Source organism: Falco cherrug, chromosome 7 (assembly GCF_023634085.1).
Source record: "Falco cherrug isolate bFalChe1 chromosome 7, bFalChe1.pri, whole genome shotgun sequence".
NCBI lineage: Eukaryota > Metazoa > Chordata > Aves > Falconiformes > Falconidae > Falco > Falco cherrug.
The window spans coordinates 23,338,291-23,354,632 of record NC_073703.1 but is presented as its reverse complement, the minus strand read 5'-3'; the positions used below and the strand labels follow the sequence as shown (position 1 = coordinate 23,354,632).

The 16,342-nt window shown below is 43.9% G+C and overlaps 2 protein-coding genes across 8 annotated transcripts in view; one reads left to right on the top strand and one right to left on the bottom strand.

Moving 5' to 3' along the window:
* NRG4 (neuregulin 4) overlaps window positions 1-9,156 on the top strand; it is a 56,097-nt gene extending 46,941 nt beyond the window's left edge. For 3 of the 7 annotated variants that reach the window (XM_055715620.1, XM_055715618.1, XM_055715616.1), the window contains exons 5-8: window positions 1,454-1,533; window positions 1,628-1,717; window positions 3,092-3,201; window positions 4,708-7,507. In XM_055715620.1, coding sequence (XP_055571595.1) covers window positions 1,454-1,533; window positions 1,628-1,647 — 100 coding nt within the window. In that variant the 3' untranslated portion in view covers window positions 1,648-1,717; window positions 3,092-3,201; window positions 4,708-7,507. Of the gene's footprint in view, window positions 1-1,453; window positions 1,534-1,627; window positions 1,718-2,718; window positions 3,202-4,707; window positions 7,508-8,296 lie in introns of those variants that run through there. The other 4 variants (XM_055715619.1, XM_055715622.1, XM_055715621.1 and 1 more) reach the window with 4 other exon arrangements.
* An 869-nt stretch (window positions 9,157-10,025) lies between these two features.
* Window positions 10,026-15,635, bottom strand: FBXO22 (F-box protein 22). Its single transcript, XM_055715611.1, has 7 exons — window positions 15,487-15,635; window positions 15,270-15,402; window positions 14,745-14,832; window positions 14,505-14,600; window positions 13,331-13,495; window positions 12,209-12,374; window positions 10,026-11,006 (listed from the first exon to the last, which is right to left on the bottom strand). The coding sequence occupies exons 1-7, from the start codon at window positions 15,588-15,590 to the stop codon at window positions 10,577-10,579; spliced, it is 1,182 nt and encodes a 393-aa protein (XP_055571586.1). The 5' UTR covers window positions 15,591-15,635; the 3' UTR covers window positions 10,026-10,576.
* Between the last annotated feature and the right edge of the window lie 707 nt (window positions 15,636-16,342).

Genomic DNA, 16,342 nt, shown 5'->3' with positions numbered 1-16,342 from the left:
TCTCCAGGACTGTGTTGTTTCACAGGCAATAAATGTTGCTTCTCTGTCAAAGGGGGAATCCTGATCTTTAAAGAGCATGCTCAGTTCAGTTTGCTACCTTCCTGTAAAAGCTCAGCACACAAAACTGTTGCTATTTCTAACTATTGGGATTCACTAGAAGATACGGCATCAGGCCAGCAATTGTATTTTAGCTAATACTAATAAAGATAGTAAAATACTTACATTATGAATGCAAAACTTATATATATCTCTATGTTGTTGTTTTGGGTTTTTTTAAATCAGAACTGTTTTTTTGAGAGCGATTTGCTATTTAACACCAAAAAAACCATCCTGGATTGGAGTAGGCTTCTGTGCAGCTAATAGGCCCAGGAGCTGCATATCCTGTTAGTAGAGCAGAGAGTTTGGAGGTAGAGCAAATCCAGATCTAGCCGCTCTCTGTCTTGACACAAGCACACGTACACACCCTGCCAACAAATGGTACCGATAAAGCCTATCACTTTGACCTGGGGAAAACAGGGAAGTATGCAAAAATCCTTGCTATTTTGTTTTTACTAAGGCATATACTGAATACGCCATAACAAATGGCATATTTTGCTGTAAGCAATTCACCTATCAGTACAGGTTCATCTGGCCTTCTTTCTCTAGAAACATATTGCACAAGGGTTACTGGAAGAATAAGGTAGCTGATCAGTATAGAATCCACATAAGCCAGCTTTTATTTAGAAACAATAGAGGCCTGAATGCCACACACACAGCTTAGAGGAATAGAGAAAATCTTAGGGAAAACTAAAATAAACCTGCAGTTCCTTTCTGTACTTTATTATAAGTCCATGTTGAAATGCCAAACTAGGTAAAGTGCGTATTGATGAACAGGAACTCAGCCAGCCAAAACAACAGGGTCTAGGAATAAAGCCATTTAAGCTGTCCAAGATGACAGACTTTGTGGAGGAGTTGTATCACCGCAGGACACAAACTGGACAGAAAGGAGAACAGCTCATGACTCGTCTCAAGAGAGCAGATGCCTAATTACTATTAAAAGAAAGCGAAAAAGAAAGCAAGAGATCAGATCTGCTTAAACAGATCTGTTTCTCCTCAAGAAGGTGTGGAAAATATCACATTATTGATATTTCACTTCCAAATGCTGAGAGTTAATGAAAAATTAAATCATTTTGTGATAGCTACTAATTGCTTAAAGACTGGAGAAATCAAACGGGAACATTAGCTTTAGGGAAGAAGTCATGTAGTTCCAAGTGCTGATCTCTGTTCTTTTCCCTTGAATAAGTGCTTGTCAAAAATGTTCAGTGTTAGAAAGTAATTGCTGAAGATCCATGTCACTTTTTGCAGTGAAGCATCGTTCAATTAATGTATGTCTTCTCTGATAACTTTTTTCACTCTGAGTGTGGGATTTTTTTTTTTCCTCCCTGTTGTCTGTGGTTTTGTTTCTTATGGTCAGGAAAGCTTCAATTCCAAGGACAAGTTCTTCGGAGTGTGGTGCCAGCCTGGTTGAGACTACAAGCAGCAATGGCTGCAACAGTGAGTACCTTGAAGTTAAATGACTGGACTCCATACAGAAGGCAGGGGAGGAAGCTTTCTTTAATTAAAAGCATATGTTTTGTTTACTTTTCAGAAATAATAACAGAGCATTAGAGTGGAAGAATGGTGGGAAAAGAACATGCAGAGCAACCCTAAGAATACAACAGCTGTAGAGGATGATGCGGTAAGCAAGACGAGAAGAAAGTAGTCTGAAATAGGAAGCGTAGACATCAGTAGATGTCTTGGAGAAGACTGCAACTAAGACATAAACAGTTGCACTTACTAGAGTTTCTATGTATTTTTAAAGGCATATCAAATTATACAGAAATCACTACAATCAGTATAATTTGTTTAAATTTTTTGAGATTTTTCATGACAAGTTACTGTTTTCAGTAATGCACAGGTAGAAGCATGAGATAATTTGGGGGTTTACTACATGGGAAATACGAATCTTTTTTTTCTTTCACTGCAGAGAATATAAGATAATCATAGGGGTTTTAGTGTGAGGTAATACTATGCGTTTTTCGCAGGATTGTCCTTTTTCACGAGATTGCCCCCGAGGAGCTGAGGACTGTCTTGGCTCTGTAGTTTCAAAATTTATACCTGTGATACATGTCCAGAATTGTCTTGTTTCAGATACACTTACCAGATTGGGGGGGGGGGGGGGGGGGGGGGGAAGTACCTTTCTCCAGCTAATACTGACTCTTCTTTCTTTTCTTCTTTTTTTTTTTTAATAGTAAGAAAACATAAAGATGAGGTACCACTGCTAGTATATTAGCCAGCTTCCTGACACAATATTTTAATTCAAATTAAAACAAAATATTAAGAAAAGAGATTGGTAATGGTTAAAAGAAGTTTACTAGGCAGAGTATTTACCTTTTGTTCAGTATACGTCCCTAATATTAAGCAAGACACTTTCCTTGATGGTTTTATTTTGTCTTGCTTCCTTCTGAAAATCTCGCTGCTGAGGGAGATTTAAACCTTACTTTACATTTTCCAGTTGATATTTCAGATACTAGAATTGAGGAATTTTATTCATCAGGTCCATTCTTGACACAAAATATTATCCAGACAGGGGTCTTGGCTGAACAAGTGCTTCCCTCTCTAAAAATGTATTTGTTTTACTCACGTAACCATTTGTTAATCACACCAGTATATTATATATCACTGTCTGGTTCCTCACAGGATTCTCTTTCTCAGACGAAGACAGACCAAATGACACGGTCCATCTCTCTTTCTGCCTTGACAACAGAAAGAGACTGTCCGGTTAGTCAGAGGCATAGAAAATGTGAACTGAACCATTCTCTTTTCAACTCATTCCTAGCACTGGAGGTTGAAACCAGCAAAAATCAGACACGTTTCCATAATGGCACATCACCTAGCAGCTCATTATATGGGATTTATAAGGTTGTATTGAAGAGAAAATTAATTGAGAAAACTTCAGTAATTGCAAAGGGAGAAAATGCAGAATACAGATTTCCTATCTCTGAAATAAACAATCTGGACATGTATAAAAATACAGGTGCAAAGAAAATGTTGAATAACCTTCTGTTTCTAGGGTGTCTACTCCATGCTGTAGTGTCAGAAAACATAGCGTGTATTTTCTATCAACGTAGACAAAATTACCACAAGACAGAGAAGAAGAGACATGCTGTTACAGTGTGTAAGGTAAGAAGTCAAAGAGAAAACCATATTGTAATAGCTTGTAGAAAACAAAACAGAAAAATACATTACCTTCTGAGAACTCATGACAGAGAGGTTAAAATCCAAGTTAACACTCGGCATCTAAATGGAGAATCTGAGGGCACCAAGTCAAGTAGAGGACCTGATCCAGAGATTAAGTTATACGAAGCACTGAAAGATCACTTTCTCCCCAAATTAACTGATCTGTTATATTATTTTCTGGACTTCAAACCTTTAGCAGGTACTCCGAAGGAAGCTGATAATACTATTTTAAAGGCTGGGAAACATAAAAGTGATTTTTCATCACAGAAGGACATGCCACTGCTAAATAGAGAGCTTAGGAGATCTATGGCAGTACTGACAGCTACATTGGAATCAGTATTACCTCAAGTACTTTGCACAGCCTCGGTGGAAATTAGTCAGAGACAACTGCTGTTTGGTAACTTCCATATGTTACCGCTCATGAGACATTCAGACTTAATGAAGTTTGGTATACTGTTTTCATTGAAGAAGGAAAAGGCTTGTGGTTACCTTAAGTGGAAATTCTGGAAGGAAATATTAATAGAAGATGTAAGCGATAAATGGACTGAAGTTGTAGTCTATAAACTCTTAGAACCCTCTCAGCTTCCTAGACAGACATAGCAGAGTTACTCACTGTTACCAATCTTGTTTGCATTATTTGGGAAACAAGTTGTACAAAATGTGAGGACGAATAAACTAAAACCATGTTTAAATGCAAACAAGTTGATTTATGAAACAGTGTTATCTTTGAAGGAAGTCCTATTAGTGATTCAGGCTGCTTCACACCCATTGCATCTGAGAACATTTCAGCTTCTAAAATTAATTCTTTCAGTTCACAAGCTTTGTGAATATGATGTTCAGGTCAAAATGAGATCAAGCTACAAATTCATGTTAAGGTGGTCAAAAGCCACAGAAACTACAGGGTAGCCAACATTACATACAATTTAATAAAATACTACAAGACTCCCTAGCAATACTTGCTTACATAACTAAGCAAGTAGTCCTGTGAGCAATAAAGCTAAGGAAACACCAGTTCCAGTGGATCAGTTCATGTGGTTGGAGTCACTGGAGTACAAAAACAGTGTTAGGTGTATATGCAGGGATGAGTAATAAGGTTTCTCTTCCCTGCTTGACTCCTGACTTCATGAAACGCAAGATCTCGTCTTTAAAATTACCTCTCCACCAGCTGAAAGGTTATGGAGGGAAGAAGAGCGGAAAAGACCAGTTTCCTAGGAACCTCCACTAATATGATTACACAACAATTTATTAATAGTCTTACGGCAAAAATTCTTTTATACCTGAGGATCATGTTTTCCCTCCAGAATCTTGTAGTAATGGTCTCTTCATAATGTTTTGCAAAACCCTTTTGATCACTTGCAGAATGAAATGCCAGCCATTAGCAGGAAATCTCTTTATAGACCTAAGTAAGAATTTGCTTATGTTACTGAGTATGCAATTTTTTTTCATTAGTAGCCCAAACACTGGGGCAAAGTAAAATGAAAGAAGAAGGAATGGCTCTCCAAAGAAAACAAGAGGATTTCTCTGTGCTGCATAGTCTTTTGATTTATATTGTTAAATATTAAGCGGGAAGACCAACAGGAAGTCCGTTTGATACCACTTCCCATTTTAAAGGTACCTTCGATGTTGTGCGACCCCTTCACAATTTACTGCACTCAAAAAAAAAAAAAAATTTCCTTCTGGCCCTGCATCTTTGAAGAGCAGTAGAGAGGTTCTGGTAGTATGATTCAGTTATTTGAAAATGGAAAGCAGAGGAGAAATGAAGGAGAGAACTTACCACAACAGAAACGGTGTCTGTGCCACTGCTGTCTGTTGTGAGCGTTCTGACTAGGAGCTACCAAACTGACCCGAGTCCAGGCAGAAAGGGAAAGCTGTGAGCTTACCTGAAAGGGGAAATTCCTGCTGCATGTTCAGCTGTTCCTGTATCAGGACATACTTGCCCAGAAAGGGATGCTCAGGGACAGGGAGAGCTTTAGCCAGAGGTGGTTATGGACTTAACATCAGACAGCCAACTTTTCTACATTAAAAAATGAAACAACTCAACCCAACCCGCTCAATTATGTTCCTTTGGCATTTAGCACCCTTTCAGATTTAAAGGACATAAAGCTATCTCCAGTAAAAATTGAAAAGACCGTGGATTAGTTTGGGTAAGAGTTTTTACTTGTACTATGACCATATTCAGACCCAGGGATATTAATGAAGACATACCTGTCCAAGTTTGAAAAAAAACCCTAGAACTAAATTGTGTTATGATTCTCTGGCGATGTTGTTTAGATTACCAGGATGTGTATGTTCACTGTACCTCTCTCAGTTATAATGCCTTTTGTTGACATATATATACTTAAATGAAGAGATGGAATATTCCTGTATCTCAGATGATATGGAATAACCAGAAGAATCCAGACATAAATTATTTGGGTTTTGTGGTTGAGATCAGTGGAAAAGGCTTTTTTCAAGAAAGTACTGCAGTATTTCCTGCACTTTGGAGGAAAATGAGCAAAGAAAAAAAAAAAAAACCAAACCCAAAAACTTCTTCATTATTGTGTGTAACTGTCTGCTTGTGTTTATCCAAAGCCTGTTCTTGCTTTTCTTCCAATTGTAACCTGTTCAACATAATCTGCATGTAATGTCGGATCAGTTTCTTGATAGCACAGTACCAAATACAAGTTTTGTGAAATGCCCATAGGCAGGTTGCCACTCAGTTCCATGTTTGGGACTGATACTCCACAAAACCTTTCGCAAGGAATTATTTCTGTAGCTAGCTAAGTGCGTGTAAACAGAACCTGCGGCTGTAGAACCTGAAATGGCAGGAAGATACTGCTGTTTTCATGCCCCAAATTGCAACTACAACCAACCTCTAACACTTCCAAAAGCACCTGTATGTCTGTGTAAGATTTGAACCTTCTTTTTCAGTGTACGTTGAAAGAGACTGTTTTCAAATTATCCTCTCAATGTATTTTGCATAGAACTTTTGAACAGGGAAATGATGGGCTCTACAAATGTAGCTGAGCACCCACTGGTGGCATTTTTTAACAGGGCTCTCTAATTTGAATCTATGCTCTCCATCACAGAATTTGCTGCTGTTTCAAACTATTCAGTCATTTTCACCTGTTCTGGAGATTCTAGGAGAGTTCCTGTTTTGAGGGGATTAGTGGTTGCTCTTACTGCTGCCATGCTGGCAACTTAGCTAAGACAAGCTTACGTTAAAAAAGCTGTTTCTAACTCTTATAGCTGTGAAAATTATCTCAGAGAAGGTGACATGACTGCCACTGATTCAATGACAGGAATCACTCTAAAACATTTATTTTGAGAAGTTTGTGCTACCTGCTAATCTCAGTGAGGATCTGTGAAATGTCATGATGACAAATTATACGTTGCTTTTTAAAAGCACTTGGAAGCACAAATCCCACTGATTTAGGAATAAAGTTTTTCCTCCTAAATTATCAAAGCACTTGAAAAAAATTCCAATTAGCTATTTCTCTGCTAATAATTCTAACGTAAGTATCTGGGTAATATTTCCAAAAAATCCAAACCTATCTTATGCATCTCCTTTGGAACAAAAGGTTTGTAGTTTTTTGCTGTAGCTATATGTTGTCTGTTTAGGAAAATACCCTCATTATGTCTCGTTATGAAGTGCTGGTGGGCACAGAATAATCAGTACAAGGGTCCCACAGTGTTTGAAGTCGTATTTGTTTGACCCAGAACTGGGGTACAGGACCAAGGCACACCCCGCCACCACCAGGACTTAGCACAATTTACCTTGCTGCATACCTTTGAGCCTGTAGTTGCAAGAGACACATTCCTAGAGAGAACTTGGGGCTAATGCAGGGCCCTTCCAAACCAGCCTCTTCTGGAGCCTGTCCCTGGCTGAGAAACAGCTTGGGAACAGGAAAAAATTCAAGTAAGAAATTTGATAATTAGAGTCTTAACGTTTATCTTGCCTGCTTTTGTGTGCACAAAATACAACAGCTGTATTAAGATGGAATGTATTTTAGAGATCTACCTCAGACTCGTAACAGTAAAAAAAAAAAAATTTCTTCCCCACAATATAATCATGAAAAATAATTACATGGTGGGGAAATAATTATTTTCTTAATATTTGCAGAGTGCGCAGAAATTACAAAAGACCCTAGAGAAGGCCATTTAAATGTACATGTTTACTGTCTTTGTAACTTAACTATATAAACTTCCAGACCTCAAACGTTACTTTCCTGTATCATTCCATTGAGTAAAACAGAAGTAGGCATCTGAATGGCAAGTGTTTTTTTAAATTGTTCTCTCATTTGGCCACAGTAGGGGTTTAGAAAAATGAGGCTAATACCAAACTTAGTGTCTTATATGAAAGCTAATGAGCACCACTACAGAGCTGCTTCTCTGAAAGAGAAACACAAATAAGTAAACTCAACAGGAGCAATCTGGCTCTTTGTCCTCTCACTTTCTTACAACTGCATGTTACAGAAACTTCCTGTAATGAGAGGGATTTTGGGTCAGTAATTTTAATATAAAAATTACAGTAATAATTTAATGTTTGGGAATTGCTGGTTTGGTCATGCAAGTATGAGCTCACACATTACACTGCCTGCCTATTTTTTGTACTTCTAAAACTTACAGTTCACTTAATTGCACGATGCATTAAGAACGAATGTGCAACGGAACATTATTCATATTCAAGAGAAAAAAAGAATGTCTTTTACCTTTTGTCAGCAAAACCATCACTTCTCCCTGCAGGTCTTGTGACTTTGAAAGTTTTCTTTTTTTTCTTAACAAAAGCAAAATCCAGTTGTGATCACTTAGGGATTATAGTCTCTTGCTGGAAATGTATCACCATCAGCACTGCAGATTAATTATCTTCAGAGCAGTCCTGCTATTCACGTTTGCCCCAGTTGCTGAATATTCATTTAACTTTGCCTACTTTAAAGCTTCATGGTTGTTTTTTGAGTGACAGCTATATATTGCACTGCAAAACTGTCCATCAATTAAGAACGAGCCCTGCCTTTTGGTACATGCACTGTTAAAGCAAATACATTTTGATTTCACTTAGGAGTTGTCGTGGTTGAAGAGCAAATGGCAGTGTGGGGGCAAGATGAATTTGGATAGCAGAACTTTAATCACAGAGGTTGCACTGTTATCAATTGCACTACTTCCCTGTTGCCTGGAAGTCTAGGAGAGGCAGTGTAGCGATGCAGCCCATGGTTCTGGGCTCACCGGGCTCATCCCCACTCCCCGAGGCTGGAGAGATGCTGCTGGACTCTGTTGCAGGCTCTTGGGAGCTCCCCCCACAGATCCTTTCTGTACTGTGCTTACCCCTTAAGTGCCCTCAGCCACTCGCTGCCGATCAGCCTTTCCAAACCGCGCCTGCCTTCCCTGTTCCGCTGCGCCCACACTGCAGCTTGCCGCCTGCTGCTTTGGACACTTCTGGGTGCATTCGCGGTGTTGCTCAGGATGCACAGCTGATCTACTTTTAACGCTTGGACATCAGCATCTCAAAGGACTTTTTCAACCAAAATGATTCTATGATTTACTTCTACTATAGCAAAAAGTTAGTTAAAAGGTCACAGGCTTATGGTATAGCGATGCTGACTAGCCCTAACTCATGGCAACAGCTACAGGGATCCTGTCCAGTTACAGAAGTGAAACATTTTCTTTGCCTCCTGTTAAACATGCAGCTTATGCAGACAGAAAGGGCCAAACGTGACATTCAGGTTCTGCTGAAAAAACCAGGCACACGCCTCCCATGAGACTTCTCTTAAAATTCAGGCATACTCCATTTCCTTCTAAATACAGTAACTACACATTTTCCAGCTCACACCCACACTTACTAATCTACCCCTAGGTGGCCACTGGGAGTTCACAGCTCATCCTCTGCCTTCTAACTAAAACAAACCAAAAAAAAAAAAAACCCCAACAAAACCCCATCAACACAGCCACCAGCAAGGCTGCCTGTGCTCAGTGCCCACGGATACCAACGGCTAACTCGCCACACACATGCCTCTACCCCAGCTCGTCAGGCCAAATTCAGGAAAAGTTTTTACTAGACATGGGCAGAAGGTTGCCCAATGTACTCTTGGTTGGTACATGTAAAGAAAAATATCATTACTTTGTTGTACAACGTACAACCAAGTATTTTGGGTTTACTACACTGAAAACGGGCCAGCTGCCTGATTTGGCATTTAAAAGCGTGATGAAATGGTGCAAAATTAATCTTACTTTCTTGTCATTCTATTATTAAGTGAAAATAAAAGGGAGGAAAGAATTTAAAAGGCAGCAAATGTATTAATTAGCTGTACTGAGGCTGCTGAATTTACTTACTCGAACCTTGCAATACTGCATTCCAGCTGCAGCAGTCAAAGCAGGCGACTGATGTAGAAGCATGGGAAAAACATGCAAAAGCACAGATCTTGTTTAAAGGCCCTACATAAACAGGACATGGTCAGATCTTGTGTGCCTCACAATTTCAAATGATAAAGCAAAAATGTTTTAAAGGAACTTAAAGATACCAGGTAGTCTTAATTTTTAGCACTCTGGATTTTAGTGTTTATAATAGAGAGCATCATGCTACAAGAGAGCCAAAGGAGGCAACCAGTACATTTTGGTTGGGTAAACTTAAATACACAAAGACTGAAATTGCTGGTACACACAAAGCATCAAATATTATTCTAAACCCGATATTTAAGACAACTGAAATTCAATTCAAGGTGGTGAGACAAGTTGAGCTTGTAACTGGACATCTCTTTAGGTCAGAGATTTTTCTCCAAGAATGGAAGGCAAGGTACTTTTATGTATTTTCATCTTTATTTAATGAGCACTCTGTTAATTCTCTCTGAAGATTTTCATTCATTTTATCTACTAAAACTATTCAGTTTTGTAAATAGGACTCTGGGCAGGTTGTGCATCTCTCTTGAAATAAAATCCAGGAAATGGTGGATTTTATGCATCAGCTATTTCAGTATGCAGCCATAGTTTTTCTGGACCCTTTTTACATACATAAATAGAGCACATCCAGGTACCGTGTCTTTCTGCGTGTTGGTATTTGGACTCCAACTGCTATCTGTGCAAACTGTTCTCATTTTGGAAGAAACAGGCTTTCTTCGACTCCAGAATTCCATCAAACTTCATTTACCTGCAATTCTGAGCTGTACAGGGGATTACACAAAATGCAAAGCTTTCTCGCAGCTATTATAATAAACCTATTCCAACTACAAGATTTGATACAAAATGATGTTTATCTTTTGGAAGGGGTTTTGATTGCAAGATGTCCACCCTTCCAGACTTCTCTGCTTTCTGGAATGAAACAAACAGCTCACTGAAGCATTAAAAACATTTACGCTTGGTTTGCTTTAGTTGAACCAAGATGAATAAGGGTCATAACAGTAGTGTAACCATGCAGCAGGTCATCCTTTATGTCATTACATTCTCTTAATACGAAATTCCCAGTAACTATTCGATCACATCCTATTTCCCCATGTCCAAAAAAGCCAAAGAGGGGAACGTTTGGAAAAAACTTCCTGAAGGCATCCGCTTCCATATTCCTTTTGGTTTTATAATGCCGATATCCTCTGCCAACACAGGCAAACATGAAGCCAATGGTGTTACACTCCGGGATGTTTGCTGCTTTGAGACGCTGCATGGCGGCTTCTGCTGTCCTCTCATCGGCTACGTCCTGGTCTAACAGGACAGTGGCACTCTGGATCTGGGGCCCACTGAAAGCCAGCCCGACCACACCACAGGCATCGCCGGGCTGCGCGTTGCTACTGAAAGGCAACAGGCACTGAGTTAGAGAACGCTCCAGGGGCGCCGCTTCCGACCCCAAAACACTTCTGCTGTGGCAGAAGTCGGTTTCAAAGCAGACCAACACATCAGTCATCCTGAAAGCCTCCCACAGTTCAAAACCAAACCAACACCTTCAACTCTTAGCAGCTTTTTTTCTTTTTTTTAGCAACCTTTCACAAGGAAAAACTTTCACATCTGTTACCAGGGATTAAGCATAAGCCTACCTCTCAAATACATGGAAAAGTTGGCGGTTTGTGTACATCACAGCTCTGTAATTCCAACTGAACTACTAGTTAAACCAAAGAAACTCTGCATTTGTGTATCAAAGCAGGGCAGCAGTCAGTAACAGCTGAAGATTCATGTTGCTTTAGGTCTCCTTGGGTGGCCAGGACACGTTGGTTTCAGTAGTTACCTCCTTATGCTTTATTACCAGCAAGTTAATAGATAAGGTCAGCTCCTTATCTGGAGCAATGGTGCAGCTGCCATAAATCAGGTGCAAGAAAAAAAGTGATGTTACTGTGGAGTCCAGACCTACGCTGCCATGAGAGGAGCCCGTGGCAATGTCCGCCCTGCACTCCCCAGCACAGGACGCATCAGGGGGCACCTCGGGCTCTCCCTGCACGGCAGAGCAGCTGGGGCAAGCAGGGCCCGAGCCTGCCCTGCAGGGATCCCAGCGGAGGGAAGGGGCTGGTTAAGCTGGATGAGATCTAGCGCAGTCCTCCGAGTGCCAAGCCCCTCAGCAGCAGCAGCAGCAGCAGCACACCAGGTGTGCTCCTGGGCACGGTCCTGTTCACAGAGCAGCAGCTGAACACACAACGTGAACCAAGCCAAGGCTGATCGAGAAACAGAACCTTCCCATAAATGGTCTCTGTCACAACGAGTGATAATTTATCAGCAAGGCAGAGAATAAACATAGACTACAATAAACTCACATGGGGTATCTCCTTCAGAGTGAGTTTCTCCTAGCCAAGTTTCCAGAACCCAATTTGTAACAGTCAAAGCTTCCAGCTTTTCTAGCTAAATCACAGTGCACCAGTTGTGCTTTATTGTCTTAAAACAAAAAAAATTATCATTTTACTACTGTTAAAGGGCACTCATATGACTTAACTAAAAGGCGACAACTTTTGCAGCGTTTCTCCCGTTTTACATCTTCTTTACAATTTACCCTGAAAAAGATACTTACGTCTCAGAGGTAAGCGATGTAAAGCTCTCCACTTGTCCCCCAGCCAGGATGATACTTTTCTCATTCAAGGGATTGACTATTTGATGAAGAAATCGAGTAGCTCCAGACTTCCAGGAGTTGTAGCCAAACAGAAGAACCACCCGGAGATCCGGGTTATTCTTCAGACCTACAAACAAAACCACAAACACCAACCCTCTCATTTTTAAATCCTGACCCCTGAAGCCCTGCCATCCCAGTCTCTCCTCAAACCATACACCACACCTTCAGTCACGGCTTTCTGTTGCTGCCGCTGGCAAAACCAAGACACAAGCTGCCCAGGCACTCAGGAGCTGAGCTGCATTCCCCACGTAACGGAGAATTTCTGAGAAGACCCTAGCAAGGGAGACAACTGCATCTGCTTCCTCCAGCTTTCCACTCCTTTAGCAGAGCACCTGAGTTCTACCACAGCCTCTGAAGGCACAGCAACTAAGTTTTACTTGGCAGCCCTAACCATCCTTTTACAGATAAGAACCAAGCGTTATTTAAGAACCACAACGTGGTGAATAGCTTTACCTGAAAATTAAATGACATCAGCTAGTGGCTTATCCCGAGGTAGAAACTCTCATTATATCACCCTTCATAAATGACCTACCCTGCTGAGGGCACAATGTCAGGAATGCAAACTGTATTTATGGAAATATGCCATCTTTTGTTCTGCCTTTCCTTGCCAGACCACCTGACTCAGGATCTAAATGCAACGTTATTTTGGAGAATAAGAGAAGCAGCCCCTCCCCACCTGTTTCTAAACCGTAGCGAAAGGAATCATTCCCAATGGCACAGATGCATTTATCACAATTTTTAACCAATGACTGACTGCTCAAAACCTAACAAACTGTTCCCTGTGAACAGCTCCGTGTCAAACCTGAGGTAATCTGAGATGGGAACTCAAGATAACCTTAACACTCCAGAGAACGAGAAGAACAGAGATGCGTAAGTACCAGCCGCAGCCCTAGAGCCCCAGCGGGCCCTGGGAATGGAATTTGTGCAGAAGCTGCTGGTTCCACACGTAACTCCGCACTGGCACCTAAAAGGGCACCACAACACTTCACAAAAGCCCAAATAAAGGGGAGAACAAGGACATACCTGCTTCCGCAAATTTACTTTCATCAAAGACCCTGTTCTTCAAGTCTTTAGAAAAATGGAAGGTATGAATTTTCACCCCATCAATTTTGGGAAACAACAGAGCAAAACCAGCTTCGCCCTCTTCAATTTCTTGAGGCTGATTACTGCTTGAACCCATAGGGGTAACTACAAAAATACAAAACCAGACAACTTACATTCAGTGATTCCAATACTTCTGTCTACACCGTTAACACAGATTAAAAGAGGCAGAACAGCTTAGGTGATGTAAAACGTGACAGCTCATTTCCGTAACAACGTATCTAACTGACAGCTGGTGTGACATTTTTGTTGATGTTTTGTAAGGGCGAAGCATGTAGGAGTCCTGGCCGCCGATCAAGCTGCAGTCACTTTGGACAAGGAGTCGCGGGTACATCTGGACATTCTCTCCCCAGCCACAGCAAATGTAAAACGGCTGGAGAACGAGCCCTGTGCCATACAGCTGTCTCAAGCCTTGCTGCCAACTTCTGCAGGCAGGCAAACACACTCACGTTTTCAAGATGTTAAGCAAGCGTGTGATGACAATATAAAGCAAACTGACAGAAACATTGGGAGCACGTCATTGAATCATGCTAGCGACAATGATGCTTAGGCTGCAGAAAGAGAATCTGAGGCAAGAAATTAGGAAAAAAACTTTATAATGATAAAAAAAGTGAAGCACTAGAAAAACACTGCTGAGGGAGACTGTGAATTTTCCACAGTTGCTGTGTATGCCTCCTGCTAGACCGTAACAAAGAGGTACATACCGAGGCCATCCCATGTAAGTAGTCACAATGTGACTCTGAAAAATACATATAAAGCCAAAACCCATTCAATAATTACATTCAAGTGCCAGGTAAACCTGCAATGAGCTGCCTGCTCAATTAAATCAACCCTTATAATCATAACTGCATCACTTGAAGCAAGAACTTAAGGTCACTCGACTTATCAGCGACACTGTGAACTCCTTAAAACCGAAGCTAAGGCTGAGCAAGGTGGCAGCAGGACAGGGCGGTCACTGCAAGAGCTCTCCTGCTGCTCTGCCAGACGACGCTTTGAAAAACAGGTGAAGTTGCGATAAACTGGCACTGGAGCAGCTGTGCGATACGCTGGACACCTTCAAGCCGATATCTCACGGACTCACGCATTTTCCTCCTACCTACAATCCCTGGGGTGACCAGTCCAAGAACCTGACATCGCTTTGGCAACAATTTTTCAAGTGCGGTTGCTGTTTCTTTACTGTTTCTCTTCCTGGCTGTTACAAAAAGAAGAAAAAAAGAAAAAGGAGAAAGAAGTAAGAGCAGCGCCGGAACCTGCCCTGCGGCCCAGCCCGGCCCATCCGGCTCCCCCGCCGCGCCACAGAGCGGCTGCCCCGCGGGGCTGCGGCACCCGGCCCTACCTTTCTTCTGCTCATGGCATTCCTCGTGTCCGCTGAACGTCTCTGCGTCTGCCACGTACAGCACCGTGTGCGGCAGCACCTGCACCTTCTGCGGGGGTGGGGGAGAAGGCCTGCTGCCCCGCCCCACCCCTGCCCCGCCCCCCACCCCACCCTGCCTGCTGCCCCACCCCACCCCCTGCCTCACCCCCACCCCACCCTGCCCGCTGCCCTGCCCCACCCCCTGCCCCACCCTGCCTGCTGCCCTGCCCACTGCCCCACCTTGCACCCTGCCCCGCCCCCGCCCCACCCTGCCCGCTGCCCCACCCTCTGCCCCACCCTGCCTGCTACCCTACCCACTGCCCCACCTCACCCCCTGCCGCCCCACCCGCTGCCCCCCCCATCCCCAGCCCCTCCGCTGCTCCACCTTGTCTCTATCCTGCTCTGCCTGCTGCCCCGCCCCGCCCCCTGCCCCGCCCCGCCCGCTGACCCGCCCCACCCCCTCGCCGCACCCCGCCCGCCGCGTCGCGAGGCCCCGCGCGCCCCCACCTCCAGCTCGCGGGCCAGCGCGCGCACCAGCGCGTGGCTCTCGGCGGGGCCCGGCTCCAGCGCCGACACCCAGGCGACGCGCTGCCTCGCCCGCAGGGCCCGCCGGGCGCACTCCCTCCATAGCCGGCTCACGCTGCAACGCACCGCGCACACGCCGCGTCGGCGGGGCCGCCCCGGCCCCGGCCCCGGCCCGCCCGCCCGCGGCCCCGCCGCTTACCAGGCGGCGCGCAGCAGCGCCTTGGTGGGCAGGAAGCCGAGGACGCGCTCCACCACCTCGGCCAGGTTGCCCAGGACGAAGCCGCCCTTGGCTGCGGCCTCCATGGCGCCGCCCCCTTCCCGCCGCGGCGTCACCCGCGCGCCGGCGCTCCCGCCGCGGACTTCCGGCCGCGCGGGGGCGGGGCGGCGGCAACGGCCGCGGTAGCGCCGCCCGGCGGCGCGGAGGACCCTGCTCGCGCCCGCCCGCCCGCCCGCCCCAGCACGGACACAGCGCACTGTGAAAAGGGCTTTTATTCATCAACTTGATGCAAGTTTACAGAGCAGCGTACATCGCGCCCGGCTGCGCCGCCAGCCCCAGGCGCGGGGGGGGCCCGGCCGCCGCCGCCCGCCCCGGCCCCGGGAGCGCGCAGCCAGCCCCGCCCCCGGCCCCGCACAGCGCCCGGGCGTCCCGCAGCGCCGCGCCCCGCTCCCCGCCGCTTCTATATAAAACTGTTTCGTTCAAGGATTTCCATCGCGATTTGTGCCAATCACTTTATAAGTTCATTAGTTTACAAATGATTGCAACAACCCGTTAATAAAATGGAACACCTAAAAAGGTTTTTAGTATTTAAATAACTCCAAGCTCCACACTGCTGCTCTTCTGGTTAGGGAGGTTGAGCCGACAAGTAGCAGGAACAGCCCGGCAAGTTCTGATGCCCCAGTGGAAGTGACTAGGTACAAGGTTTTATTGGCACAGCCTTGCTCTGCTTAAAAAAAAAAAAAAAAAACAACCAACAAAACAAAACCAACAAACAACAACAAAAAAAAACCAACAAAAAGCAAACCAAACAAAAAAAAAAACCAACCAAACCAAAAAA

Bases quoted from the DNA above. Each gene is read 5' to 3' on its own strand.
- FBXO22 (XM_055715611.1), bottom strand. From the start codon at position 15,590: ATGGAGGCCGCAGCCAAGGGCGGCTTCGTCCTGGGCAACCTGGCCGAG. The intron at 14,833-15,269 runs GTGGGGGCGCGC...CCACCCCCGCAG, and splicing joins CGCTGGCCCGCGAGCTGGAG to AAGGTGCAGGTGCTGCCGCA. The intron at 14,601-14,744 runs GTAGGGCCGGGT...TTTTTGTAACAG, and splicing joins ATGCCATGAGCAGAAGAAAG to CCAGGAAGAGAAACAGTAAA.